The sequence below is a fragment of the Salvia splendens genome, chromosome 8 (genome assembly GCF_004379255.2).
Source record: "Salvia splendens isolate huo1 chromosome 8, SspV2, whole genome shotgun sequence".
NCBI lineage: Eukaryota > Viridiplantae > Streptophyta > Magnoliopsida > Lamiales > Lamiaceae > Salvia > Salvia splendens.
In genome coordinates, this window is record NC_056039.1 from 14,144,702 (window position 1) to 14,162,454 (window position 17,753).

The 17,753-nt window shown below is 42.0% G+C and overlaps 1 protein-coding gene across 1 annotated transcript; it reads right to left on the reverse strand.

Annotated features, from left to right (window-relative positions):
• Positions 1-1,522: 1,522 nt before the first annotated feature.
• On the reverse strand, positions 1,523-2,998 carry LOC121744032 (bidirectional sugar transporter NEC1-like). The gene is made up of 6 exons (XM_042137473.1): positions 2,897-2,998; positions 2,770-2,806; positions 2,471-2,681; positions 2,203-2,364; positions 1,991-2,110; positions 1,523-1,902 (listed from the first exon to the last, which is right to left on the reverse strand). Exons 1-6 carry the CDS (start codon positions 2,943-2,945, stop codon positions 1,732-1,734), a joined length of 750 nt encoding a protein of 249 aa, XP_041993407.1. The 5' UTR covers positions 2,946-2,998; the 3' UTR covers positions 1,523-1,731.
• Positions 2,999-17,753: the final 14,755 nt, after the last annotated feature.

Here is a 17,753-nt window from a genome sequence, read left to right on the forward strand (position 1 = left end):
TGAGATATCCAACATCCGATGTTCGTAAAACAATGTCGTAATGAAAATGTACCCAAAGCTAGACCAACCTAAGACCAATAGTCAAGATATAAGTCTACGGTGTCTGGCTCCCATCCCCTGTCACACGGTGCCATGACACCCGCAGGGACGGACCCAGGCATGGGCCAAGCCGCCGCTCCAGCGGAGGCTTAGCCGGTGCCGGTAATCCCATCAATGGCTGCTTGTGTCTACATTTCTTGACAGGAAGGAGGAAGGTGAGGAGAGAGGGAGAAAGAGGTGAAAGTGAAAAAATAGGGTAGATTTAGAGAGTAATTATGACAAATTAATTTTTACAGCTGTGTGGGTCCTACGTTTAACATCTTTTGTTTATTTTGGGAATACAGTATATACTACTGCTATAATTCTTAACTTCTTTATTTTTTAGACTATATATTTTTATCTTTTACTTCTTACCTTCTTTATTTATTTAAAATTTTTATAAAATGACGAAAACACAATTACAAATTGAATTTCAAATACAAATTTCATATATTTTTATATGGTATAATATTCATTTAAATTAAAAAACTTAGTAAAATTTAGGTCACAGTTTGATAATGTTTGAAATCAGAATATTGAATTGTAAACTTTCAATTTTTGGTAATCATCACCTTCGATTACAAAATTTTGTTGTTTTATAGTACTCCCTCCGTCCTGTTTTAGGAGTTCCGGTTGATCAATTTCCCGCTGTAGGAGTCCCTGTTGGGATAAACTAATAAAAAATGCCTTCAAAGTAAGTAAAAAAGTGTTGAAAGTGGGTCTCAACATCCAGTACAACATTTATTTATTAAACACTCAAACACTTTCTTAAAACATGTGTACGACTCAACCGAGACTCCTAAAGTGGGACGGATGAAGTAGTAAGTTTAGCACCGGCTTATTCAGAATTCTGGTTCCGTGCCTGGACACCCGGCACGAGGTGACTGTGGAGGTGCTCATGTAGGCTTCACAATCCGTCACTTTTGCACATAATTATTACATTTATTGATGAAGCCTAATAGATACTAGTACTTAATTAATGAATGCATTCATTATTCTCATAACTCCATATTGTGACAAACTTTAATCCACTTTTTCTCAATAAATTTAGAGAAAATAAATGTACACAATCATCCTCGGAATGTCGATCGATTCTATATCATTTAATCTCACAAAATTAAAACTTTATCGCTTGTACAACCCAGTCAAATAGCATTCACCAAAAATGATGCCAACACTGGAAAGCTTCCATATAATTTTAATTACTCAGTAATCAACTTTATTTTTTCTTATTAAATGATTAAGTTCTTTCTTTATTGTTTTCAGAAAGTTAATACTCCCTCTGTCCCAACTAAGTCGAGTCACTTATTTTTTACACTTGTTTTGAAAAATCGTAAAAAATATCCACTTTACTATATATCCACTTAGACTATTTATTACGATTTTTCAAAACGAGTGCAAAAAATAAGTGACTCAACTTAGTTGAGACGGAAGGAGTATTTAATAGTATCCAATATTCAATCCAAATTTGCATAGAGTAAATATTTTCCTAAGTAGTACTATGAAATAGCAATGAGAAAATTCTAAAAGGATACTACTTGACAATGGAATTTATTTAGCATGTGCACTAACAATATCATGCTGGATAATTTCTAAATATTTAGTATAGATCGATTGCTGTTGTAGAAATGTCTTGACTCTTCCATCTTCAAATCATTTAGACACCATTTCAACATCTTTGGCTTCCTCAAGGCTCAAATTCTTCTCGACATCCTTGTTTGGATCGACCTCGAGGTTTAACGTATCATCCGTCTTAGCATTTTTGTAGACAAAGTACAAGATCATTTGAGCAATCCCGAACAAAAATCCCAAAATATTTGGAAACTGAAATTGAAGATTAGAATGATTATAAAACACAAAGGTAGAGATATAATGTTTATGTTGTTAAATTTATCCAACCCTAGATACTTACTGCAATATAGTAGTCATTTATGAAGAATCCATAGAAAAACCACATTATAGCACAAAGGGTTAGGAAGAAGGACAAAGTGAATGGCATATACTCTACACTTTTCGTCTTGATCACGCGCCTCTGTCCAATAAAACACGATGGTATAACATATATAAATTCTCATATCGAGTAAAAATGATTTTTAAAAATAATTAAGAACTAAAATAAGTTACCATGATGCTGAAAGGGGCAGCAAATACAGCTAGGTTTAAAATACAACATATCCATCCCACCAAAGAAACCCTATTGGCACCATGGAAAGCTAGTAAAGAAACCGTCATCACCAACCCTAATCCTCCAACGTTGAATATGAGAATCAATGCCATCACGAACAACTGAGAGGGGGTAAATGAGTAATTGTCACGAACACGATACCAAAATAATGTTCTTGCTACTAGAAATTTTTAAAAAAAAATTGGTTAAGGTATGTACGCTACATACCTTGGACTTCTTAGGTGCATATACCATGTATATCAATAGGTAAACAGTCTCGATGAAGCATCCAATGCCATTTATAGTAACGATCATATAGGCACCGGTTTTAAGGAAAGCGTAGTATAACAACAAGGAAGCACTGAAAAATGCAACGGAATATGGTAATGCTTGAAACCCTTCGGATGATTTCCTCTTCCAAATTGTGTAGAAAGTTGGCCTGTGGATATGTGCATTCTAATATTAACAAACTAACACACACATTTATATTTATTAACAATGAAAAAGATAGGAATTAAGGTTCTTACACAGGTGCCAAGAATACTAAGAATGATATAATGTTCCCTGCAAATTTTTGCAAGAAAAATAATGATCAATGTAGTTAAATAAATCATCTCATTGCTACAAAGCAGGAAAGCTTATTAATAGTATTACCTAGAAGGCCAAATATGAAAGCCAAGTGTTCCGCACTAAATAGAGCCATTCTTCTCTAATCTTTGTTTTCAAATATTTTTGGTGAAGCTCGGAATACTTGGAACAAATATTGCAATGAAACTTGAAATTTAATGTGGGAATTGATGTCTTATTTATAGTAGAGAATTAGGTAGTTGCGTATAGTGGAAAATGTGTGGGAGTAGTCACAAAGTCATAGAGATGAAGTGTATCATGAATATGAAATGATGGTAATTGCTAACCCTAGTTTATAGTATCAAATAAATATTACCATAATTTATCTTAACTTATTTTCACTTTTTTCGTATGTCAACGAGCCAAACCAAATTGACAAATTATCTCTCCCACTTTCTCACTACGTTTTGTCTTATTATACATTGGTTGATTATTTTTTTGTACGATTATATGAACTAATCTGAAAGAAATGAAAGCTATTGTCAATCTTCTAGTATGTTTTAGACATGATATATGTTTGTTAGCGAATAATCGAACTTTTTTTATATCTTACTGATGGATCCGCGAATTTCTGACGTTAGTAATTGCTGGTAGAGAATGAAAACTACGACACAAAGAATTTACGTGGTTCGATTTACTGAAGTAAATCTACGTCCACGGGAAGAAGGGAGGGCAAGATTGTATTGCTTGATCTGTTTTCTACAGCTTACAAATACAAACTTGCTATTTGCTATTTTATCTCTAGAGAGCTTAACCTTCTTCTATCTGATCTAAGTTCTATTTATATCTTGAACTAAGATCGTGGCTTGCATCACCACCCTAAGTCGTGGATGTCGTGTAGGTCATGGCCTAAGATCGTGGATGTAGCGTAGGTCATGGCCTACGATCGTGGCCTGAGTTGACACCACGTGGTAGTGGGTGTGTTGGACATCCTGTATGGGTCCACTAACTCCTTGTTCGGTCGAATACTGAGACCGAACTGCTTTGGTTGCCGATCGGAGAGTAGAGCTTGATGCCGACCTGAGAGCAGAGCTTGATTGGTTGGCTTTTACCGAGCTGTAGGCTGAGGCCGAACTCTTTGGTAATGCCGAACTCATACTCCTGCTTTGGTTGCCGATCTGAGAGTAGAGCTTGATGCCGACCTGAGAGCAGAGCTTGATAGGTTGGCTTTTACCGAGCTGTAGGCTGAGGCCGAACTCTTTGGTAATGCCGAACTCATACTCCTGCTTGGGCTTTGGGCTGATGGGCCGTCCTTGCTGTTGGGCTTGTTTAGTACGCACCCCATCACTACCCCCCCCGAAAAGCGAAGTGAATCACTTCGGCGAAGCGAGTCACTTCGGCATTCTGGAAAAGGGTACGGGGGAGGCTGAAGTCAGGGGACGTGCCCTGCGCGTGACTGCATTAAATGCGGCATTAAATGCGACAGTAAAATCCGGCCGTCGAATCCTGAAAAGGTGGGATATGAAACGGTGCGATGATTTGAAATCTTTTCCAAATCTGATAAATACCGCCTTTCTTCATCATTTGAACACCTTTGCTATTGGCTTCTTCTGCACTCTCTATCTTTTGCGTGAAAAATTTCCTTCCGCTTTCAAAAATTTCCTCAGGATTTCTTCAAACTTTCAAAGAGTAAGAACCATGTCTGCTTCTTCTTCGTCTGAGTCTGGTAGCGGTAGAGTAGGGGGTAAGGGGTCTTCTAGCCGGAAAGAATCCGGGGAGAAGACCGTAGAGTATTTTCACAGTATCTTGAGTAAGGATACTGTGATATCCCTTTACGAAAAATACTCTTTTCCTGGGGGGAAGGCGGTGGTTCCCGACGATGATCATAGGGCTAACGACCCGCCGGAGGGTTATGCCACCGTTTACGAAGCCTGCTTAGAATGCGGGCTTCGTTTCCCTCTTCCCCCACCTTTTGTAGAGCTTCTTGATTTTTTTCAACTCCCTTTAGGTCAGGTGACTCCGAATTCTTGGAGGCACTTGTCGGCTTTTGCTGCCGAACTCCGTAGGTTAGATAAGGATCTGTCTCTGCGGGCAATCCTTAATTTTTTCCAATTTAAAAGGAAGGGATCTTGGTTTTACTTGATCCCCTTACAGCCTTTTAGGGCATTCTGCAAAACCAAGTGGCCGAAATGGCAAAACCGCTTCTTTTTTTATAATAGGACAGCGGCTCCGGGCTTCCCCTGGAGAGGGCCGAAGTCCGTGATTCCTCACCCTCGGTTAGAACCATTGGCCGAGCTCGATGACGAGCTCAACAAGATTCCCATAGTTAGGAAACAATACACGGAGTCTGAGCTCGTCAAGGGCGACGTCGTGTTCGACATCTCGTCTTCGGACGAAGAGGCCGAGGGTGAGGATTTCTCTTTACCTTTATGTTCTACTGCTTTAACGAAGAAAACTAACCTTGCTTTCTTGCTTTTTGGCAGTGTTCATGCTGAACAAGGCTACCCGAAAATCTTCGGAGGCCAAGGAGCCGGAGAGGCCGAAAACCACCAGCTCGGCGTCTGATGCCGAGAGGACTCCGAAAAGGCAAAAAACCTCTTCGGATCCGAAGAAGCCGGAGTCAACTTCGGCAAAGGGGAGGGGGAAGGCCCAGAAGCCCCCGAGAGCGCCAGAGAAAGACGTGGTCTTGGCGCCTCCTTCGGAACATATCTGTGAGCCGTTTTTATGGCCCACGGACTTCGCCGAGGTGAATTCTCTTCTTGATTTTCTGGCCTTGCTTTTTTCCTGTATTTTTTGTGGTCCCTTTGTTGACTTTTTTCTTTATTCATTTTCAGAGGAACGATATGCTCTCCAAGCTCGTTGCCGTCGAACTCTCCAAAGCGTCCAATGACTATGCTGAGATGCAGAGGAAGTTGGCGGCTGCTTGTCATCGGGCCGAACAGGCTGAGGCTAACTTTGAGAAGGCCAGAGCTGCTAGGATTTCGGCCCAGGATGAAGCTCAGTTTGCCAAAAACCAGCTCGTCATCCAGCGGGAGCAGACGAAACGGAGGGACGCTGCTGCCGTGGTTGCCCAAGGGGAGGCTCTCCGTGTTTACACGGAGAAACTCTTTTTGAGCAGCCAGTTCTCGGCCTTTGTCGGTAGCCTGGTAAGGCTAATTGCCGATAAGGGCGAGCAGGGGGGCCGACGTCGTGCTGCCTCTGTACAGCCGAGAGATAGCAGCTCGGCTTCAGAATCTGCCGCTCCTTGAGGAGCTCGCTTCATCCTCGGTCCTGCTTTCTGCAGACCGAGTCCGGAGTTGTCGAGCTGATCGGGACGAGAACCTGGAGGCTATCTTTGCCTCCGTGGGACCCGTTTCACCCGCTTCGACTTACAACGGAGAGGGTGAGGCCGAGCCGCTGGAGCTGGAGGCCGAAGTCGAGCGGGCCGGGCATCCGGAGAAGGAGGCCGATCAGGAGGCGGAGGCGAGGCCGGCAGGATGCGAGGCCGAGGCTGAGGTAGTTCAGGAGAAAGAAGCTGAACCAGACCAAGGAGCCGGAGACGAAGCTGGCGGAGTATGATTTCGTCTCCCTTCTCTTAGTCTAGTTTCTTCCTTGTAAAATGGCCTTGATGCCCTCCTAGTGTAAAATTTTCCTTGTGAATGAAAAATTCTCTACACTTGTCTTCGTATAGCTTTTCGTACTCGCCTTTATTCCTGTTGTATTTTACTATCTGCTCGGTACAGCTGCCGAACTAATATAGCTGCTTTGTACCCAAGGAGATGGAGATACTTCACTGGAAACGGCTGTACTCTTCGGCTTTGGACGAAGCTGAGAGAAGAGCTATAGCCGATCAGACGAAGAATGACGAGCTTCTGGCTCGTTTAGTGAAGCTGGAGGCCGATAATAAGGACTTAGAGTCCGATAAGAAGGATCTGGAGGCCGAGCTGAATACGGCCATTGCTGAGAGGACTGCGTATGAGGATTACATCCGTGTGCGCGGGGGAATGACCATATCAGATGTTCAGAGTCGAGTTGACGAACTGTGGGAGGAATATCATGTACTCCGTATGAACAATGTGCTGGAGAGCCCGGCTTGCCAACAAGTTGTGACATCACTGCGGCGTTGGGCTTCTCGGTACAACATTGTTCTTTCTCGGCGCCCCTCCATAGAAAGATTCCTTCGGCATATCGCGCCAACAGATGCTCGCACTCCAGATCAAACCTCTGGTTCCCTTGTTCAAAATCCTACTTCCAGTCAACAACGAACTCCGGAACAGCCGGAAACGTCAAGACGAGAACGGGCTCAGGAGCAACCGGAATCGTCAAGACAGGGACGGACTGAAATTCGCCGAGGAGTTGTGACTATGAGCGAGCAAGATCAGCAGATGATTATTGCAGAGACTCTTCATCGCCGAGGTGTTAGGACTTCTCGGGCTCGGGGAAGAGGCGTTGGGTCGAGGATAGCATCTCGTCGACCTGCTTATTCTTCATCTGCTCGGAACAACCGAACTCGGCTTCCAGAGGATTTTGCAGATAGGTGGCTTAACTTCAGCAACCCTGGACAGTAGAATAGTCCTTTGTAATAGCGTAACGCCATTTTGTAGGGTAGTTGAGTTGTATGCCGAACAAGATTTGAAAAATGAAATTTTGTTTTCGCTTCTAACACTGTATTTACAGCTTAGCGAAAAAATTTCATCGTACTTGTCCTCGGTCTTATGAAGTAAACTTCTTTGACCGAACTTGGTCCTTGGTCTTATGAAGTAAACTTCTTTGACCGGACTCGTCTTTGGTCTGATGAAATAAACATCTTTGACCGGACTCGTCTTTGGTCTGATGAAATAAACATCTTTGACCGGACTCGTCTTTGGTCTGATGAAATAAACATCTTTGTCCGGACTCGTCTTTGGTCTGATGAAATAAACATCTTTGACCGGACTCGTCTTTGGTCTGATGAAATAAACATCTTTGACCAGACTTGGTTTGTGTTCTAATTTGGCGATTTTTGTCGCCGGGATCGAACTTTCCCTTGTCCTAATTCGGCGAGTTTTATCGCGTGGATCGGACTTTCCCAGTTAACCGAAGTGGTCTTATGCAGTAAACCTCTTTGACTAGACGTGGTCGTCCCCGGCCTTATGAGGTAAACTTCTTTGACCGAGCTTGGTCGTCCTAATTCGGCGAGGTTTATCGCGTGGATCGGACTTTCCCTTATTGCAGTTCGCTTCAGACGAAGTGCTTATTAAGCTGAATTGCGGTCTTGTATCCTCCTTGGAAGCTTGGACTCACAATCGTTGGCTTATTGCAGTTCGTTTCAGACGGACTGCTTGTTAAGCTGAATTGTGGTCTTATATCCTCCTTAGAAGCTTGGACTCACAATAGTCTTTAATAATCGATCTAAAAAGGGGATCAGTCTTTAAAGAACGATATACCTTGGTACCATTTGTAAGAGACGACAAGCACATAGAGACAAAACACATAGAGAAAAAATGAAAAAGACGAAGGAAAAAAACTTTAAACCTTTTTTTAAAACGACAAGTAAACGGTACAAGTAAAAAACAAACAAATAAAAACACATACCCCTATGACCGAACTAGACACGAGACGGACTGACCGGACTTTTGTCTCTTACAAGTGGAACTTCTTGAGGTTGGAGACGTGCCATGTTCGGGGTACTTGTTCTCCTGACATGTGAGTCAATTTATAAGACCCTTTGCCGAGGACTTCTGACACCCGATATGGACCCTCCCATGTGGGTTCGAGTTTGCCCAGCTTTTCTGCTCGGCTTACTTCGTTGTTTCTCAAGACGAGATCTCCCACTTGAAATTGAAGCTTTTTCACCCTTTGGTTATAATACCGGGCTACTTGCTCCTTATACTTGGCTGCTTTTATGCACGCCAATTCTCTTCTTTCTTCGGCGAGATCTAGTTCTGCTCTCAGTCCGTCGTCATTCATTTCTGAGGAGAAATTTAGAGTTCGGGGACTGGGTACGCCGATCTCCACCGGAATTACGGCTTCAGTGCCGTACACCAGGCTATACGGAGTTTCACCGTTGGAGGTTTTGGGTGTAGTTCGGTAGGACCATAGGACTTGAGGGAGATTTTCTACCCATTGTCCTTTGGCTTGTTCTAACCGAGCTTTTAACCCTTTCACCAGAATCCGGTTCGTTACTTCCGTTTGTCCGTTTGCTTGGGGATGGGAGACCGAAGTGAACCGCTGTTGAATGTTCAGCTCTTGGCACCAATTCTTGAACGTCTTGTCGGTGAACTGAGTCCCATTATCCGAGATGAGGATGTGGGGTATGCCAAATCGGCACACTATGTTCTTCCAGACGAAGTCCAATGCCTTTGAGCTCGTTATCGTAGCTAATGGTTCAGCCTCCACCCACTTCGTGAAGTAGTCCACGGCAACGATAAGGAATTTCATTTGCCGAGGAGCTTGAGGAAGTGGTCCCACTATGTCTATGCCCCATTGCATGAAAGGCCAAGGGCTTTGCATAGTGTATAGATCGGTCTGCGGCATCCTTGGGACATTTGCATGAATTTGGCACTTCGTACACTTCTTGACGAGCTGCACTGCCTCTTGTACCATGGTTGGCCAATAATATCCCCATCTCAGAACTTTTTTAGCTAAAGCTCTGGCTCCGATGTGGCTACCGCACGATCCTTCATGAACTTCTCTGAGGATGTAGTCCGTCTCTTCTGGTCCTACGCACCGCAATAACGGCTGGAGGTAAGACTTTCTAAAGAGGACTCCTTCATGAAGTTCGTACCGAAGTGCTCGGCACGTGATCTTCCGAGCTTCTCTCTTATCCTCGGGCAATTGTCCTTGATCCAGATACTGCAAGATCGGCGTCATCCAGTTCGGCGAGCTGGATACAGAATGTACCTCGGCTTCATCAATGCTTCGATGCATTAATTCTTCCGCCTTTGAGCTCGGATCTGAGGCCAACTTACTTAAGGTATCTGCTCGGCTATTTTCCGCTCTGGGAATGCGGATTATCCGAAAATAGGAGAAACTTCGGCTGATGCTTTGCGCTTTGTCCAAATACTTCTTCATTCTCTCGTCACGGGCTTCACTTGTACCCAACATGTGATTTACTATGACTTGTGAATCACAATGGACTTTGAGAGATTTGACGAGTAGACTTTGCGCTAACTGGAGTCCGGCCAGGAGGGCTTCGTACTCGGCTTCATTATTAGTAGTGGGGAATAGGAAACGAAGTGAGTAGGTTACCTCGTGTCCGTCGGGAGCGACAAGTAAAATACCAGCTCCACTTCCCATCTTGTTTGAAGCTCCATCTACGAATCCGCTCCAGCAGTCCGGCGGCTCTACTTCGGATTCCAAGGGCTGTGCTAGTTCGGCATTGGCAGAATTCTTCTGTTCGGCAATAATAGGAATTGCTTGATCGAACTTCGCTTCTGCAAGAAAATCTGCCAAGGCTTGTCCCTTGATGGCTTTCCGAGGTAGATATTCAATTGTGTGCTCTCCCAACTCTATAGCCCACTTGGCGATTCTGCCTGATGCTTCTGGTTTGGTCAACACTTGCCGAAGTGGCAGATCAGTTAAGACGCATACCTTGTGAGCATAGAAGTATGGCCGCAGTCTCCTTGCTGCATTTACTAATGCTAGAGCAATCTTTTCCAGAGATTGATACCTGGTTTCTGGACCTGTTAATGCTCGGCTTGTAAAATAGATGGGAAGCTGCTTTAGGCCTTCTTCTCGTACAAGCACCGCGCTGATGGTTTGATCCGATGCCGCTAAGTATAAGAATATTACTTCGGCTTCGGTTGGAGCAGAGAGAATAGGAAGCTCGGCTAGATAACTTTTGAGCTCGTCAAAGGCCTTTTTCTGCTCGGCTCCCCACTCGAACTTTGGTGCCTTTTTCAACACCTTGAAGAACGGCAGTTGCTTTTCGGCTGCTTGGGAAAGGAATCGATTCAGTGCGGCTAGACATCCGGTTAGCCTTTGCACGTCATGTATGGACTTCGGCATTGCCATGTTCTGAACGACTTGAACTTTTGAGGGGTTTGCCTTGAGTCCGTCCTTTGAAACCCAACAACCCAGAAACTTTCCCGAATCTACCAAAAAGGTACACTTTTGGGGATTAAGTTTGAGGTTGGCTTTCTTGAGCACGTTGAGAGTGGACTTGAGGTTGTGCTCGTACTCCGAGGTGCTTTTGCTCTTGACGACTATATCGTCAACATACACTTCGACCTCCTTTCCAATCAGGTGCCGAAAAAGCTTGTCTACCATCCTTTGATAAGTGGCTCCGGCATTCTTTAAACCGAATGGCATCTTTTTATAAGCGAAAATGCCGAAATCAGTAATGAAGGCCGTTTTTGAAGCGTCAATCTCATCCATTAAAACCTGATGGTATCCTTTGTATAGATCAAGAAAACAAAAAATTTCAAAGCCTATCAGAGCTTCTACTTTTTTATCTATGTTCGGAAGGGGATAGCAATCTTTGGGACAGTGCTTATTTAGATCGGTGAAATCTATGCACATCCGCCATCCTCCTTCCTTTTTCTTGATCATGACAGGATTGGCCACCCACGAAGGATACTTCACTTCGAATAACACATCCGCCTTCAATAATTGACGGACTTCGTCATGGATGACTTGACTTCGCTCTGCCGCAAAGAGTCTTTGCTTCTGTTTTATCGGCCGGACCGAAGGATCAATATTTAAACGATGAGTGATTACCTCGGGGGGCACTCCGGTCATGTCCAACGGAGACCATGCAAAGACGTCTTTGTACTCCTTGAGGAGCTGGATGGTTTTTTCCCGAAGTAGAGGCGTTCCCGCGAAGCCGATCTTAACCGTTCTGGATGGATCGTCTTCGTACAGCTGAACTGTCATCGAATTCGGCTCCGGTATGACTTCGGTCATTGCCTCTGACTCCGGCTGCTGTGATTGCTATGCTTGGTGGTGCCGATCTGACTGCTCGGCACTTCTAAGCGCAATTTGCAGACATTCCTTTGCTCTCTTTTGGTCACCTCGGATGACCGCTATCCCTCCTTTAGTAGGGATCTTGATGGTGAGGTGATAAGTGGAGCAAATGGCCCGAACTGTGTTGAGCCAGTCTCTTCCCAGGATGACGTTGTACGGGGACCGAGCTTTCACCACGAAAAACTCAATCATCGTACTGGAGCTAGTAGGCGCTTTCCCCACCGTGATCGGAAGGCTGATAATACCTTCAGGGCGGGTGTCCTCCTGGGCGAAGCTCTTCAGGGGAAGCGGAGCCGGGCTGAGCCGAGCTGGGTCCACTTCTAGTTTGTCGAAGCACTCTTTAAAAAGAATGCTGACTGACGCTCCTGTATCCACAAACACCCTGTGGATCAGTTTGTTTGCCACTCCGGCTTGGATGACAATGGCGTCTTGGTGAGGAGAGATGGCCGGGACGGGATCAGCATCCGAGAACGTAATCACTTCGTCCTGCTTCAGCCTTTTATGCGTTGGCTCTTCTCGATTGGAGCCTCTGCGCTCTGACTTCAGGGACGACTTGGTCTTCCCGGCAGGGAGAGCGTCAATAGTCAGGATTACTCCATCATATTGCGGCTCGTCATCGTCTTCGGGATCCGGCTGCCTTTTCGGATCCTGAGGAGCGCAGTTCGCACCTCTCTGCTTCTTATTCTTCTTTGACTGCTTGTTTTGGTATTTTTTCAATGTCCCTGCCCTCACAAGAACATCGATACCTGCAGCCAAGTTTCTGCACTCCTCGGTATCGTGACCGTGGTCTTGATGGTAGGAGCAGTAGTTATCCTGGGGTCGGCGCGCGGCAGATTTCGTCATCCGCTTTGGCTTTTCGAACAGGTCAGAGTGTAGTTCGAAAATTTCCGCTCTCGGCTTGTTCAGTGGTACGAACTGAGCGGGCGGCTTCTCGGGATTGAGACGGGGTCCCAATCTGTCTTGCACCGGAGTCCTTTGAATCCTTTCAAAAGGAGTTCGGCGAGGATGTCCCTGATCGCCAAAAGGAGTTCGGCGAGGATGTCCCTGATCGCTATGATCGGGCTTCCTCCTGTCTCCTCGGGACGATGAGCTGTCTAACGACCGTTTGCGACGGTCTGCCTCATCGGCCCGGGAGTACTGGTCCGCAATGTCCCACATTTCCTGAGCTGTCTGCGGACCGCACTCAACGAGCTTCCTGTAGAGAGCTCCGGGCAGGATTCCATTTTGGAATGCCGAGATGACAAGCAGATCGTTGAGATCGTCTACTTGCAGGCATTCCTTGTGGAATCTTGTCATAAAGTCGCTGATTTTTTCGTCGCGACCTTGACGAATGGAAAGCAGCTGAGCCGAAGTGATTCGGGCTTCCGCTTTCTGAAAGAACCTCCTGTGGAAGGCATCCATTAGATCTCGGTAAGATCTGATGCTGCCCTGGGGGAGGCTATCGAACCACCTTCTCGCGTTCCCGATGAGCAGCTCGGGAAACAGCTTGCACATGTGGACCTCGTTGAGACCCTGGTTCGCCATGTTATACTGATAGCGCCCCAAGAAATCGTGAGGGTCCACGAGCCCGTCGTAAGTCATCGACGGAGTTCGGTAGTTCTGTGGTAGGGGAGTTCGGGTGATGTCGTCCGAGAACGGAGTCTTCAGTGCTCCGTACACGGCGAATCCGATATCTCGTCGGTATGGAGGAGATTGAGTTCTCCTGTGATTCCGGTACCGAGGAAGAACAGGAATATGTCGGGGTTGAGGATTCTTCTTCCTGGAAGACACGGCACTACTGCGGTAGTGACTTTCATGTCTGGATGAGGAAGGAGAATCCTCCGCTTTCGTCTTCGGCTCTTGGCTCTTTTGCAGGAAGGCTAAGAACTCATCCTGCTTCTCAGCCAAGAACAGCTTGACAGCCTCATTCAAATCAGGCTGCTGGGAAGACTCAGTGGGACGATTTTTGGAGCGGCCTGTTCCTTCGCCATGAGAACTGGTGGTGGATTTATCCCTAGGCTGTTTTCCAGACCTATGGGATGGATTGGCTTCCTCCTGGTTCTCACGAGCAGGAATACGGGTACTCTGCGATCTGGTATGCATTTTTTGGGTGGAAAAAATGGATCAAAAATTCGCTTTATCACAAATTTTGTTCTTCGCTTCCCACAGACGGCGCCAGTGATGGATCCGCGAATTTCTGACGTTAGTAATTGCTGGTAGAGAATGAAAACTACGACACAAAGAATTTACGTGGTTCGATTTACTGAAGTAAATCTACGTCCACGGGAAGAAGGGAGGGCAAGATTGTATTGCTTGATCTGTTTTCTACAGCTTACAAATACAAACTTGCTATTTGCTATTTTATCTCTAGAGAGCTTAACCTTCTTCTATCTGATCTAAGTTCTATTTATATCTTGAACTAAGATCGTGGCTTGCATCACCACCCTAAGTCGTGGATGTCGTGTAGGTCATGGCCTAAGATCGTGGATGTAGCGTAGGTCATGGCCTACGATCGTGGCCTGAGTTGACACCACGTGGTAGTGGGTGTGTTGGACATCCTGTATGGGTCCACTAACTCCTTGTTCGGTCGAATACTGAGACCGAACTGCTTTGGTTGCCGATCGGAGAGTAGAGCTTGATGCCGACCTGAGAGCAGAGCTTGATTGGTTGGCTTTTACCGAGCTGTAGGCTGAGGCCGAACTCTTTGGTAATGCCGAACTCATACTCCTGCTTTGGTTGCCGATCTGAGAGTAGAGCTTGATGCCGACCTGAGAGCAGAGCTTGATAGGTTGGCTTTTACCGAGCTGTAGGCTGAGGCCGAACTCTTTGGTAATGCCGAACTCATACTCCTGCTTGGGCTTTGGGCTGATGGGCCGTCCTTGCTGTTGGGCTTGTTTAGTACGCACCCCATCACTTACATTGAAAATCGATTTATGAATATGGATTAACTTCAAATAAATTGCATGCTTATCATTTCATAATAATTAAGAAAAATATTAAAATTTTAAATTAAAAAATACCAACAAACTTAAGAAAAAAGTATTATTTTAATTGAATATTGTAGTACAATATTTCGAATCAAGCTCGAAATCATATAAAAAGTAGTTATAAAATTTTCATATAACTTCTTTTATACTATTTCTATATAATACTCCCTTCGCTTTAACAGTCCCAGTTACTTTTGAGCACTCGTTTTGTAAAAATGATAATAAATAGTTAAAGTGGAGAGATGATAAAGTAAGAGAGAGAATAATGTAGAAAAGACTCATTTTGAGAAGGTATTATACCTATTCTCCTTTTGAAGAGATATCTTTACCTCTCCAGCAATGGAGAGGTAAAATCTCATAACTAACATATTTTCCTTTTTTCATGAAAAACCATTCTTCAAGAGAGAATATATTTGAGAAGGTATACATTTATATTTTTTAATACATTTTGTACTACTATTATTTTATTTAAAAAAAGGATTTACCTTTCTATATATATTTTTCCTTTGGAACGTGTTACTTTTTGGAAGGTGCATCTCCAAGAAGGAAATGTAAATGAAAAAAAGTATATCATCTGTTTGCCTTCTCAAAAAGTGAAATATACCATTTCAAAAAAATAACACATTCCAAAGGGAAAAGGTATATCGAAAGGTAAATCATTTTTTAAAATAAAATAATAGTATAAAATACATAAAAAAAATATATAAAGTGCAATACCTTTTTTCAAATACCTTCCCCATTGGAGAATGGTTTTTCATGGAAAAAGACAAATATAGTAGTTATAAAATTTTACCTCTCCATTGATGGAGATGTAAAGATACCTCTTCAAAATGGAAAAAAGTATAATATCTTCTCAAATACTTTTTCCCTTGGAGAATGATTTTTCATGAAAAAAAGGAAAATATGGTAGTTATATGACTTACCTCTCCATTTACCTCTCTCCTTGGAGATTATCTAAGAAGTATATATACATTTGGTACTCTCTCAGCTAACACAATCTACGAATAACCCCATTTATCTTGTGAACCTTTTGGAGTTCTTATCGTAGTTCTAGGTTGTAATCTACTAATTTTATGCTTGCAAAGAAGATATGATTTTACATATGTGATAGTTTAATAACTCATGAGACTCTTTGTTGGTATAGTTTGGAAATAGATAGATCTTAGGATAGTTGTTATCGACCCCGTAGGATTCTATTTCCCCAATTCTTGAATTCCATATTTTATTTGCTTTTATTTGTTTTAAGTTGTCTTGTTTGATTTTGATTAATTTAATTGTTGTTTATGCTTTTAATTTTAGTAAAATTAGAAATCCAATAACCTTTGGTTCCGAGCATTTCACTCCCTTCAAATGCATTCTCATCTTTTTTGTAACTTTTCATCTTCTTGTAAAGTTTACCTTTAATCGAAGACAAGGCTATTACTCCTATATCTTTTTAATATAAATCCATAGTATCCATTTGTCATCATATTTTAAAGCTGTTGTTGTTGTAAACTCTCATCACACAATATTGCAGGTATTTTATCTAATTTGTTAGTACTCCCTCCATCTCATTTGTGGACGGCAAGATAGAAGGAGAAATAGTAGGTAAAGTAAGAAAAAAATGAGAGAAAAAATGGATAAAGTATGAGAGATGATAAAAAGTAAGTATAGTAGAAGGAAAAACACTTTCCATGACTTTTAGGAATGAGACTAATTTTTGTGGACGTCCCAAAATAACAATATGAGACTATTTTTGTGGATAGTAGTATTTATATTGTTAACATTTCGTTTTTGGTCGTTTGTGGTGGGTTTAACCGAAAAAAATTAAACAATTGTAATAACAGATCACCTATCAAAAACTTAAATGAGATCAATAATTGTAAACAAAATAGATAACTTTTTTGAAAATGACTAAATAAATCTGCAATTCGACAGTAAGAATTTTTTATACTACTACCACTTCATACGTTTGTTGTGATTGTGTTAATTGCAAAATATACACATTATTTGTTCTTTTTATGGCCTCTTATTCTTTAGTGAACTACAAAAATGGTTTCTGGATTATAGATTTATTTTTTAGATTTATCTTTTATTTTAAAAATATCTCCAGTAGTCCCTGGACTAAGGGCTTATTTCGAAATTCATCCTTTTGCACTATTTTCTCCAGAAAATGCCATCTTTGGGGGCTGGACAATTTGGTCTTTTCACATTTTTAACTTTTTTAATATGATATTATTTCAATAATTTACTAAATCTGATATTATTTCAAAATTTATTTTCATCTTCCTTTGTCATCCTTCACTTTATTTCTTTATTTCAAAATTAGGTTTAATTTTATAAAATTAAATTTAAAACTTAAATTTTTAAATATCAATAAATTATTTTAATTAAAATAATTAATTTATGCATCCTTTCTCAATTCACAGTTATATATATAGAAATAAAACTATGCAGTTAGTTCACACAAAACTCTTTTATAATAGAATACATAAATTAATAATTTTAATTAAAAATAATTTATTGATATTTAAAAATCTAAATTTTAAATTTATTGTATAAAATTAAATCTAATTTTAGAAATAAAGAAACAAAGTGAAGGATGACAAAGGGTAGAAGAAAATAAATTTTGAAATAATATCATATTAGAAAAGTAAAAAAAATGTGAAAAGACCAAATTGTTCAACTCCCAAAAATGACATTTTCAGGAGAAAACAGTGCAAAAGACTAATTTTGAAATAAATCCTTTATCCAGGGATTATTTTTATAGTCCACTCTTTATTTGTACCTGTAATTTGTAAAATTGAAAATTTTTGGATTAAATTATAAAAAGTGCAAAGTTCATGCAGTTTTTAGTTGAAAACTTTGAATAGTTAAAAAAAAGTGAGATTCTTATAGATCAAACACAAGAGTGAAAAAACACCACATTTATCAAGGTCAAAGAATATTTTATAGAATTATTAATAATTTTAGCAATAAGAATAAATGGCAGAAAAGGTCGTGGCCGAAAAAGAGTTCTCTCTCTCAAAGAAAGGCAGCTAGGGGTGTGCATTCGAGTTTCGGTTTGATTTTTT